The sequence below is a fragment of the Pogoniulus pusillus genome, chromosome 8 (assembly GCF_015220805.1).
Source record: "Pogoniulus pusillus isolate bPogPus1 chromosome 8, bPogPus1.pri, whole genome shotgun sequence".
Lineage (NCBI taxonomy): Eukaryota > Metazoa > Chordata > Aves > Piciformes > Lybiidae > Pogoniulus > Pogoniulus pusillus.
The window spans coordinates 29,293,867-29,307,113 of record NC_087271.1 but is presented as its reverse complement, the minus strand read 5'-3'; the positions used below and the strand labels follow the sequence as shown (position 1 = coordinate 29,307,113).

The window sequence follows — 13,247 nt, the reverse complement described above, 5'->3', positions numbered from 1 at the left end:
TCTGCAATTTCTGAGCAGCACATGTCAGCTGTAGCACTAAAAAACATTTCTACCTCTATGTACTATAATTCCCACGAGAAGAGAAGAAAAAACAACACATGAAGAATGAGGTAAAGTGGGAAGCTCTAAGGGCAGCAGACTGTACTGCCAGGGTAAAACAGTAGCCTGTCTGTAGCATCCACAGTTCTAGAAATCTGAAGAGTTCTCCTGAAGATTAAGAAAATAAGGATTATGGACATAACATGAACAGTTGCCACGAGGACAAAATAGCGCAGGTTTGCAGCAAGGGCAAGGATAACATTAGGTTAATTGTAACCTGTGGTATTTTAGAGGTTTCAATAAGCAGATTTAAAAACCTAAAGAAATAACAGAGAGAAAAAGGGCAGGTTTGGATTTTGGTCTTAGGAGCAAATGTAATGCCTTGAACTCAAAAGTGTGGCTCAAACGTGACAAATCCATTTTTTCATGTGGCAAGAAAGACTATTGTTTTTGAAGCACTAGGTAGCTGGATGCTGTGCTGCAGACAAGAAGTGATAACCAAGATAGATAGATGGGGAAGGAAAAGAATCAGTATGTGCCTATATATTATTATTGCTCCCACAGGAACAGAGGGAATACAGATTGCTGCGTATTCCACAATGACCCCAAATTAACCATTCAACCAGAAAAGACCACGACTTCCACTTCTGAGGCACTGACCTTGTGACACCATTAAATACTTAATATTGAAGCACCATTGCAGAAGGCACTAAAAGAAGGTTCTTGTGCTAGGTAGCTTAAAGAATGTTAGCCTAACACCTGTCTCTGAGCAGATGACTAAGAAAACCACAAAAAACCCTAACAAAACCAGAACAAAAGAAACTTCAAAACGTCCTTCATCAGTTCTGCTGAAAATCTGATCTAATTCCATATGAGGTAAAAAACTCCAAATGTTGTTTTCACACATGTAGATCCTTTAACTCTATAACAACAGGAATGCTTTTCAATTGATACAGACTTTATGCTGAAAAAAAGAGAAACTGAAAATATAATGCAAATAAAGTAAGAGTTAGAAACTGTACAGAATCTCTTCATGGTTTTATAGCAGTACATCTCAAGGACAATCACATTAGACAATTTTTCCTTTAGTTTAATAGTCTTTAACTACAGGCAATTGACTTAGGCAGAAGAGGAAATGAACTGAAGCATATTCTTAGATCTTCTCTGTACAGATCCATACAAAATTAAAATATTGGATACTGGCTTCACATAAATAAAAATATAATTTGTTAATATATGCATCACATTCTCAAGTTGGCCCAGTGTCTTCATATGGTTTCTGTATTTTAAAAGGCCATAATCAAAATATATTTGCTGATGTCAACATGCATTTAAAATAAAAACTCATAAATCACTCAAAAAAGCATTCTTTCTCTGTCTTCAGGGGTGACCAGGCAAAGAACTCAAGACAAGAAGCAATCACCCTGCAGTGTGCCCTGGATCACTTTTATTCTAGATCTGTTTGGAATAAGCTGTTTCTCCCTCTCGCCTTGCATGCCAGCAAGGAACCCAGGAACACGAAAGGGTGCTGGCAGATGTTCAAATCTCTTCCTGGTATTAGATAGGATATGCCCAGCACATGTGCTGCAACTTAGTATCTTGAAGACTCTATATAATAAAAACATTATAAAATGTCTTACTGGAGACCTTTGGTTGTTTACTAAAGCAAAGGAAGGATTCCACAAAGTCTTTTCTTCCCTCCTTGCTCTTCCTTAACACTTTGCCTTCAATGCAATGATTTAAAGATTAGCTTTTGCTACACCCATGGCAGCTGCCTGAACTGAAAAAGCTACTTAGAGCTGCATCTCCATTTTCTCCTCTTACTCCTAAAGCTTTGAAGAATTTAAAATGCACCTTCATCTTAAACTGATTGAAAAGTGACATGCATGAGAACGGAAGAAAATGAAAGCCTTACTATTTTTTCTAATTACAGAGGTTAGTTTGTCTTTGCTAACAGCAGTCCAAAGCCTCCCTAAAGAATGGACTAGCTTGACATAGAGACAAAGCTTGCCAGGAAAGCTGCCCTTGCAGATGGGAGCACAGACCCAAAACATCTGGAACCTAGTTGAGCTTGGCCATGTATTCCAGGAATCTCTGCAGGAGACAAACTTGGCCTTGGAGATCACTTATGTATTGCTTCTGCCTTGCCCTGCTGTGTCTTACTTAGCTTTGTACCTGGGAAAGCTATATGGGCATACTACGTTGAAATAATTGTGTGTAGTTTGTACTGCTGCACATGAATCTGCTGTACACGTGGCAAAGCAATCATTAGGACTTTTCTGAAGCAGAAAGAATGGCTGCTAAACATGAATACCAGATAGATGAGAAAAGTGAAGGTATTACCTTTATTGCTAAAGCAGTTTATCAACATTGTTTCTTGCTACAAGCATCTTCAGCCACAGAGCATTTCTCTTAGTATTTACTCTCCTCTGCTGATGTCAATACTTGGCTATGTCTGCTCACATAATTTTTAGGGATTTCTGAGACCTAACGCCTCCATCTTTCTTTCCTATTTTGGCAGTTAGTGTCATTCCTTTTAGGCAGTTGTCCTAACTTCAAGTGAGCTGAACTGCAATTGTAATAGGATTACTGAGAAACCTGCTAAAAAGATGTTGGATCATCTCATCTAACCCTGCATTAGAAACTGTGAAAATAGGGCTGCAAAAAAATACTTATGCTCAGTATTGCACATTAACCCCATACATGTCCTCTGGGACTTCCCGGCACACATCTCTTTGAGCTGCTGGCGCCGAGAAGTTAAAAGGTCTGCATGTATGTTGTAATCAATTCAGAAGTCAGGTAACAATGAACGGATGCGAATAGGCTTCTGGCTCAGCATGAATGAACTCATTTTAGCTGTAGAAGTCAAACCGACTGATAGTGTAAAGTAAATAAACAGTTGCCCAACTCATTCGCAATCACAGAAAAGCTAAACACTTGTATTAAAAAAAAAAAAAAAGGAAAAGCATAGGCCTGTAAACCAAGTAAAGCAATTCTGCCTCTCTTTACAAGATCTGCAGATTTGCCCTGCACCACTCTAGTGCTGTACTAGTGGTGCAGTGCAGACAAACTACTCCTCTTTGCCTTTCTGCCACAGGAGCCAAGTCTAAGACCAAAGATATGGTAACACAGTTATCTGAATGGAAGTACAAAGAGATTAACAATGAGGAAACCCAAATTCTTACCTTGGGCAGGATCAGGTGGGCCAAACTCCAAAGAATATCGCAGAATGAAGTTGTTATTCCATACATACAGCTGATTGTCTCTGGGGTTGTAATCCACTGCGGCAATGTATTGGTACTGGTTGGGGAAAGGAATTTCCACATGCTCGCCTCTGCTTAACCTGGTGTTGTAGATGTAATCGATGGTGTTCTTGCCAGTCTCGCTCTCATTGTCTTGATACACTGAACGCACCACATACAGGACACCACATATCATGAAAGCATTGGATGCTGCCCGTTTGTCGTAAGCGGTTTCCCAGGTGGCCTCAAAACGCAGGGTGTAGGGGTTCAGCTGGCTAATTACTATCATCCCGTTGTTCTGCTCCGTAGCATAAATTACCCACAAGCCATTCTCATCAACTGCCAAGTCAATATCAGTCTTTCCTCCCCATCGGTATGGAGAGGTGTCGTGGTAATTAGCATAATTGATTATGGCCTCTCCACTCTTAATTCTAGTCCTCAAGTCAAATTTTACTATGTTCCTAGTTCTTTCCTTGTTAAAAAAGACAGCTCCATCATAAACTACAAATCCAGTACCATCCACTCGATTTGGGAGTTTATACGTTGTCTGCTGGCGTCCATTTTGGAAGTCCTCTAAAGAAGCATATTCTATCAGAGTATCAGTGCGATACGGAGTCCATGGCATGAAGTATATTTTATCTGCAGCCTGGAGAGGATCTTTGCACCAAGCACCTGCTTTTTGTTCAGCTTCATATAAATACGGTGAGTCCACAACTGCTTTCAACGTCCCCGGGCAAACAAAAACTAACAGTCACAGAGAGAAGTAAGACAAGAATTATGTTAAATTAAGACTGTCTCATAATAAAAAGAAAGGAAAAAAAAAGAAAAAAAAAAAAAGGTAGGTAAATCATATAATGACTGTGTCAGGAAGAAAAAAAATCAATTTAATTGGCACTAGATTATACCTTATGTTACAATTAATGCAATTATCACCTTTAATCATCCACTTTTCTTAAAGTTACCATGTTCCTGCTGTACCAGTTTGGAAAGTGGATGGGAACTTTTCACTAGTACAGAACAAGGCTCAATGGCATACACAGACAGCTGAAAATGTAGAGCTACTCTTGCATTTTCATCTTAAACTTTTAGTGAGTACACATTAACGCTCCAGAGCTTTTAACTGGTGTGCAGCAGTGCGCTAGGTCATTTCAGTCCAAAAAAAAATCACATCGACTTGTTTAGAACTTTAAGAAGTGGTGAGGCTGAAAAAGGAGGTGCCTCGATTAAAATTAAAGGAACAAACCAAATCATCAGGTATATAAAGAAAGCAATTAGGAGCAGAGAAAACAAAACACAACCAAAGCAATGAATGAAACAAACCAGGAAACCCTGTAACCATGGCATGCTATGGAGAGGGTTCTGGAAGCCAGGCAAGATGACACTTGATTAACAGGAATTTACCCAAGGGTGAGAGAAAGAGAGGGAAAGAAAGACAAAGAGAAAGGGAGAGAAAAAAAGCAAGGGAGTCTTCCCTCCAGCCCAAGTATTTCAGACACTATACCCCGCCACCTACTTTAAGCAGCCAAGTCACTTTATTGCAAACAGTCGACTTCTTTATGAGGTGTACTTATGAGATCCTGCTGATTATCATAATATAAGAGTGTTGTGGGGAGGGGAAGGGAAGAGGTTAACATCCATAAGGCACATAACAAGGAGCTGGGGTTTGGACTGTATACGTTATTTACCTTTTTGCTCCACTTCTATTTTAAGCATCGGAAGAAAAATAAAAAAGTGCAAGGAAAAAAGAAAGAAGATTAACATAAATTGACTATTAATCTAAAGATTAAATTAGTAACAGACGCTATATATAGGGAGAATAAGAACTGCACTATATTGGATAAAGAGAAACAGACAACAGGAAAACCTAGCAGGAGAGAGATTCTACGGTTACACAAGTGAACATGGATCAATCATTTCAGTAGATTAAGAAGGCAACACAGATATGTTGGCATGTAGTTTCACTTAGTGAACCTGAATAAATAATGAATTACTTTACTAATGCATGCTATACATACTCTTCTCCTCAAAAATATAACACGATCGAGTCAGCTTTTAAGTGACACATTAATTTATCATATATGTGCAAGTGCACATATACATATTATTTAGGTAATTGTAAATCCAAAATGCAGTATATTCATTAAATAGGTTTGTATGTGTACTTAATACACCTTTCTCCATCTTTGCCCCACATTCCTCTGCTTTTCTTTCTTGTAAAGAAAGAAGCTTGCATCCTTTAACTCTCACTAGGCTGTATTTTTTTCTGAACATTAATCTTGAGAATTTTTGCCACTTCTTAGTCTATAACTGCAAAATCGGACTAGAAGGAATAAGCAAACACATCTAGAAAAAAGAAGCAAAAGAACAGTAAGCAAGAGGAAAAGAGAAGAGAAAAATTAACATTTAGCTCATTTAGATATCCTCCAGCATCATCGATTAAGCCCCAATCAGCAAGCTAGTATGCAAAGACAGTCATACTAAGTGTTGAAAAGAAACATCCATCTGGCCACCATACATGGGAAACATAAACCCAACCCGATTAACAAAGTTATATTACTACAGCAATTTCTCCCCAAGGAAGTTTTAAGGAACATATTACAGGAAGGCATACAGCTGAAGTCCAGCTAGTAAATAGATTTCCAATAATTATTTGCAATAAAATCTATTTTATATACTCAGTAGCCTTTGAAGTATGCTCCCTGAGTTTCATAAAATGACCTGGAAAATGACAGATGTAACAATCTGTGTAACAGCAGCTGCCGGTACCAAGGAACTGTATCAAAACTATTTGCACAGCTATTACATTTTCAGTATTGCTGTATTATCCTGAAGAATGCATTTGTATGTTTCACAGAAAGTTTTGGATTTTCAGTTTCATTTAACAAAATCACACACAATTATTCTGAGAGAATGGTACTGGCTAAGCTGATCTAGTGTTTCTTCAGGGAACAATTCCAAAACTTTATGGGAGAGTGGGAGGGGGTTAATAGTCTCAAAATGAGCAGTAGTTTTCCTACCCTTTGTTCATTTATACACTTTTAGGTAAAATACTTGGTTTTCTGCAATTTGTAACTCTTGATTTATCCAAGCAAACAGAAGATGTATTCTGAGGTGAATTCCTGAGTTTCACAGTGTTAATGACTTTCAGATGTTTCTGTTACTGAAATTTAATGTTCAAGTTTACTCCTTGCCAAAGTGCAATACTGATATTGTACCTGCTTAGAATTAGTAATAGGAGAGGAAGAAAAAAGATAGGGATAACTAAAATCATTACTGGCATGTCTGCTCTTCATGCATTGGTGTACAGCTGCACATTTTTCAGGGACAGATGGGCTTACTGAAATAAACAAATGTTGCAAAGTCCCATCAATACAATACTTCAAAATGTTTGGTTTTTTTTTTAATTGAATCTCTGAGTCCAGAAAAGACTTAAAGTAAAAATGCACAGACGTACAAAATGTTTTGATATTCCTTATAAAACAGCTGACTTTTGTTTTTCAGTCAAAGTATCAAAGTACATGGCACAGCAAAATTGAGAGAAATGTCAGGTATGGTACTCTCAATTTCCGTGTAATTTAATCAATTATACTCTTATTTTAGGACAAAGCAATGCCTATCAAATTTGTCTAGGATTTAGCTTCACTGGAGAACCAACTGAGTATCTCAATAGATTTTTTTTTTTGTCTACACTTTCAGATGCAAAAAAAGGAAGCTTTTCATTAAGTACTTACGAGGGCAACAAATATAAAACCCAGAGAAAGCTCAATCAGTGTACAGGATCAGAAAAGCAGGTATGTATTTCTGGAGGACAGCAAGGCAAAAAGGAGCTCATAAACTGCATTCTGTATAAAGGTGACACCAACTCCAGTGTTTAAGAACTCCCATCTTTTACCACAAAAACTGACATAATGGTGATTTGTAATCTCTCTTGGACTGAAATGTGTCGCTGTGAGACACAGCAAATTTTGCCATCTTCCAGTCGCCGAAGATGAAGTGCAGATGAAGCACAAACCATAACTGAACTTCTGTTTAGAAGTGTCAGGATTACTGAAAACCTCTCTTCTCAAGCCCACAAAAGCCTATTCTACCCTCTGAACAAGTCTCTCGTGCTGGGACAGCTGTTATTTGCAAACAGTGACTTTAGACATTCCCTATGTTTAGATATGGACGGAGCACTGGAACAAGTGAACGAGAAACAAATTAGACTTGGTAACTGGAGTTTACCAGGCATCAAAAAAAGAGACTTGGAAAAATATCAGGATAGGCTTTGTGGTACAGGGAAGAAAGACAGCCAATAATAAAAATGGCTACTGAAGCACAAAATGATTTGGAATCAAACTTTGAAACTCATTTCAGTAACTGGCAACCTTTTTGATGACTGCTGGTAGCAACAAGTAATGTCTCTTACAGTTCTGGAATTGGCCATAGAGTCACCAGTGTACATACTGCAGTTCACAAGTTCCAAAAACTATACACTTTGAAAGACAAGAAGCATCCAGACTCCTGAATTATGATAGACACAGAACAATATAATTCAAAAGGTAGACCAATGCAACTGACAGTGAACAAAAACAAACACTTTAAAAGTAGAACAACTACATGTTAGAGCACAGGGTAGGCCGCGCTGTGGCACTATACTTCTGAAAACTGGAAAAGAAAAGATTCCTGTAGATAGCAATACCCAATCGGTAGAACATATCCACACTTCTCTTCCTAAAACAGCATAAAAAATTATGTTTGAACATTATTTGCATTGCACTTTTTCTCTAAGAGCTAGCCTACTGGAACTGGAAACAACCTCTCGTCATTTGACTGCCTTTACGGTTTGGAATCAGATGCACTGCCCTCTTTCTGAGAATTTGGAAATGAAAACAGTGCTAAAGTGAAAGTGATCTTAGTGGAACAAAACTTTGGTTAGATTCGGGTAAGACATCACTTCTCAAAAGTGGCACAAGAAGAACAGTTATAACGAGCCACCGATACTACACACAGGAGGAATGGTACTAGGGATCACTGTATGCAGTAGGCTTCCAATCCTACAAATGGTACAGGAAGAAAAAAATCAGCAAGCAATCATCTCACAATGACACAGCAGAAAGGAAGAAAAAACAGATGATCTGCATCTGGCCTTTTACAACAGTGAAGGTTCAATGTGGTGAAGAGTAAGAGTAAGTAGTATTTCAGTTTGAGAAGGCTAAATTTTGAAATAGTGCAGGAGACAGTACGGATGGTTTTGACATAGCTTTGCTTATGCCAGAACTCATTTCCTTCCTTTTTGGACATATACTGTCACCACAGTGCTTTTGCATCTCAGACTTGGCCTGTTTCCTGTACCAACAGAAAATGTGACTTTGGTTAAAGATTACTGCAGATCAAGAAATTCACATTTAATAATAACTTCAGGGAATGATCAGTGCACTGCTCAAATTCCATTGCAAACACAGCTATTTCTCTGTTGAGTTATAGGATGAGGGAGAAGTCCCTGCAAAGAATGACCTTACAAGAAAGCAAAACCAGTTAAAAGAGTTGAATCTGTAGAACTTTTATAAACATACACACATGTAAATGAAAAAAAGCATTAATTATTGCAAGGAAATAAGAAGTATGTCTAAAGCATACTGGCATGGGAAAGAATATTGTACAAAACTGCTGAAGTAGCCATAACCTCAGAATTTTGAATCTCAATGTGATTTCATTATTTACTTTGTTTTCAGTGAAAAGCTGAATTTTGGCAGTTCACTCAAGGCACAACTCACATTTGCTCTTTACATTAAAAGTGAACGTATCTTTCTCACTCTTTTCCCCATTGCTTTTAAGAATCAAGTCCGAGTAACTTACTAATTACTCACTCTGAATCCACTTTCAATTATAACGTGCCTCTGAAGCACAGATTCATACAATGCCCCCAAGCTGAGACATTTGCCTCCAAGTGTCAGTATTGGGTTTTGCCCTGCACCCAAAGTCATCACAACAGCAGGTACCTTTTCAAGCAGATCGTGATTAAAACTGAAGTCAATTCCTGCTTTAGAAGTCTGTGAGCCAAGCCAATTTGTCAGCAACTGGTAGTGGGCAAAAGTACAAATTTCTATCTGGCCTATTGAATAGCTAATTTGAGTTTGTTTTCTGGAAAAACAGTAGCCTTAAAAGCCAAACACTTAAGAACACAGACAGACACTTGGCCAGCATCACACCATGGCTTCCTTCCACACTTTGTGAAGCTAATTGGAGACCCTAGTCTGCAAGTGCTCTGCATGCATAATGGGTCCATGGGCCAGAAACATATGCTTCTTTTCCAGCTAATGGCACTCCAGCTTTAATTGTGAGGGCCAGAGGAAGTGAGCAAGAATAAAAAGATTATACTTACTATAAGGAACACATTCATACTGAACTTCTAGATATTTGTATGTCCCAGGACAAGGATCAGGAAACACATCTGACCCAGTAACTACTATACATTGTGTTCGGTTGTTGCACCTGTAATGGGAAAATAAAGTCAGTTAATTAATTTTAATTTGCAAGTTCATGCTAAAGTACTATATGCAGTGCTAACTCTCTTCACACTTGGGCAGTTCAATACATAAACCAACAAAGGTAATTAATACTACACTGGTCAAAGTCCATAAATGAGGCTTGAAGACAAGACTTCAGTTGAAATTTTATACTTCTAAATTTGCAAATTGATGTTATCTCAAGTACCAGTCATTCCTACTGGTAGAGATAGCTGTCCCAAATATATACTGACTTGATACTACTGTTCAATAAAATCAAAGCAAAATGCAAAGAAGATATAAAATGAAAAAAAAGTGCAATTTTGAATACAGAACAGTAACAGAAATGAGCAATTCCTTCATCATTAGCGATATACACACTGTTGAGTGGTTTTACATTTCAGAGAGATTTTTGTTGTGATTCAAGGAAACGACTTTGGTTGGAACAGTTATTGTAGACAAAGAGCATTAGCATTTCCATTTTAATTATTTTAGAGACAATTGGTGGACTCTAAGCTTCCTCTGTTAGGCTACAGGAAGAGGTAAAGAATGGTTGTCTGAGGAAATAAGAAAAGCAGTGAAAAAGAACAGCAAGAAAATCGATTACCATGTATTTTGGTGGAGGCTAATTACTGAAACATATATGGTTTGCTTAACAATGTAAGTCAAAGCACTTTCATACAAGGAAGAGCTTAATTACAATGTCTCTAACCACAAATCTACTGAATTTAATGTTTTCTGAAGGTTAAAAACAGAAAGAGAAAACAAAGATTTTAAACAACCATTTTTCCAGGGATAAAAAGAACAAACCAAAAAACAACACACAAACTTGAAAGTTAAAAATGGAATAACAATCACATAACCTCGAAGAGATGGTCAAAATGCAGTACAGAAAAAAAACAGTCAGAAGGAAGTGGAAGAAAAAAAATGAGGTCAGGGAGTTTGGTGAATAAAAGAAAAAGAGCTTGGCTGATCTTCTCATGGGTTAGTTTTGTTTGTCAGCAAACTGAATAACAGGAGTTTGAACTTCAGTAATAGTCTAGCCTTTGACTCCAGCTGTACATCAACTTTTCTACTGCCCTGCTACTTCCCACACTCCCTGAATACCACACCCCAAGCTAAAATAATCTGTCTTGGACCAATGGCTTTCCACAGCTGTACATTTCCAAAAGACATAAGAATAATTCATGCTACCTCATCAAAGGTATAGCAAACACATCTGAAGAACTCTGATATAAGCCATTATTCTTTTTATACACTAATCAAACTAGTACAGAGCTGGCCGGGACATGCTGTGCCTCTTGCTGAGCAAACTCAGGAACTCTGATTTTATCAGTTAATTTTTCTTCTTATTTTTTAAAAAAGTTAATGATTTCTAGTCTCATAAGGCTCACATTTGCATAACTGAAAATAGCCAACAACTTCTGTATATATACACAACCACGGATTCAGGTAGTGGTAAAGAATTCACCTGCCACCTCTGTCCTGCTTGTGGCAGTGACTTGACTTTCCAGATAGCGCAGGCAGGTACCTCGTGCAGCCATAGCACAGGTATCACACCACTACAGCACTGCAATTCAGTGCAACAGCTCACACAGTATATTAGAGAGTCTGGAACAAACATGACACAACCAATGGCTTTTAGACTCATGCTGCAGCTATAAAATGTGCACCCATGTTGCAGAGAAAATCTGCACTGAATCTGTAACACCGAAAATGCACAACAGTGACACTTTTTTGTACTCATACGAAGGTCAAAGTGCTGCTCTTGTGTGTGTTATGTAGCAGGAGCCAGTAAAAGGTAATGTGGCCCAAAACCTCATCAGCCTCTCTGGTCTAACCCCTATGTGAGCTTTTTCATGCCCCACACCACAGGTCAGACTAACCAGCATGAGAAAACTTTGGATGTTATGATTTTGTAATTAATTTGTTTAAATGCCTTTCTGTTTCTTTCATGAAAACCTTATATTAAAGCCAAAGTAATCCTTGCAAAAAGACTGTTTAGTGCTTAATTCAGTGTAATGGTTTCCACAGCTTTGAGCTGTATGAAAATTTCATTTTACACTTGAATGGGTGGCAATTAAGAGAGAAATATTGATTTGTTAAAAAATAAAATGGATACGTATTTGGAGAAATTGCTTGAGAATGAAACTGACGAAGGTCTGGGAAGCTGTGGAGGGAAAAAATCCCAACAAACTACTAGCAGAACTTGTAAATCTTTTCCATAAAATGGACTCTTGTTTCCCCACAAAATAAAAGTTGTTTTATCTTTCATTTTGCACTAGTAGAAGACTCACAGTATCACACAGTATCACAGTATCATCAGGGTTGGATCATCAAGTCCAACCCTTTACCACAGAGCTCAAGGCTAGGCATCACTGAAAAGTACAAGTTAAAATCATGCAACACATCCATAGAGACTCCTCATAGGAATAAAGTATCACAGTATCACAGTATCACCAGGGTTGGAAGAGACCTCACAGATCATCAAGTCTAACCCTTTACCACAGAGCTCAAGGCTAGATCATGGCACCAAGTGCCACGTCCAACCTTGCCTTGAACAGCCATTGGTTAGGAAACCAAGATGAACTTCATGCCAGCTTGTATTGGAAGGATGCATAAAAATAATTCAGAAGAAAATGATGCCTTTTCCTCTTTGTACACTGTCAGTGTCAAACTTCATGCACTGAGTGGTGTTTACAAGAAGCTGTTGACTTTCTAAAAACATCTGACTATTTCTTCATACAAGATTTCAGCCATTGTGCATATGGTCACCTTTTGCTAACTTTTGGCCAAAATGAAGGAGACACTATTTCTAAACCAATGAGCTATGCCCAGCAGTACACAACAGTGCTACAAATACCACCACAGTATCACACACAGTATCACAGTATCACCAAGGTTGGAAGAGACCTCACAGATCATCAAGTCCAACCCTTTACCACAGAGCTCAAGGCTAGACCATGGCACCAAGTGCCACATCCAACCTTGCCTTGAACTGCCCCAGGGACGGCGACTCCACCACCTCCCCAGGCAGCCCATTCCAGTGTCCACCACCAGCTCCCCGAGTTTAGTTGGAGAACTAAATGAATAGAAGGATTTGTGCAGTATGTGTGGTTTTTTACATTCACATCACCAATTTTGCTGCACTGATGATCGTGTTTTATAAAACCAGAGTAAATCTCATGTAAGGTTGTGATTTTCATGCATTTCTAAGATTTCAGGTTAAAGACTCTTGATTAAGATATTAATGTTTTTAAAAGTGAACATTCAGTTAACTTTTTAACGAAGTGATCATATTTCAATTCCTGGGAAGCCTCAAAAAACCCAAACCCTGCAGCAACCACAGCAGCTGTAAATTTCTGATCATTTAAGAAGCTGAATCACAATTCTGTAGTGTTTCAGCGTGTAGAGTTTTCTGAACGTTTTAAGTATCATTTAAGTGTAACCTACTTCACTGTACACTTCCTTGGCTTAG

General features: G+C 38.2%; 1 protein-coding gene across 27 annotated transcripts in view; it reads right to left on the bottom strand.

Annotated features, from left to right (window-relative positions):
- ADGRL2 (adhesion G protein-coupled receptor L2) overlaps nt 1-13,247 on the bottom strand; it is a 166,776-nt gene that overhangs the window by 47,772 nt on the left and 105,757 nt on the right. For 21 of the 27 annotated variants that reach the window (XM_064147865.1, XM_064147869.1, XM_064147882.1 and 18 more), the window contains exons 4-6: nt 9,646-9,755; nt 4,967-4,981; nt 3,225-4,025 (exon numbers count right to left, since the gene is read on the bottom strand). In XM_064147865.1, the coding sequence (XP_064003935.1) occupies nt 3,225-4,025; nt 4,967-4,981; nt 9,646-9,755 (926 nt within the window). The remainder of the gene's footprint in view (nt 1-3,224; nt 4,026-4,966; nt 4,982-9,645; nt 9,756-13,247) is intronic. The other 6 variants (XM_064147868.1, XM_064147876.1, XM_064147878.1 and 3 more) reach the window with 1 other exon arrangement.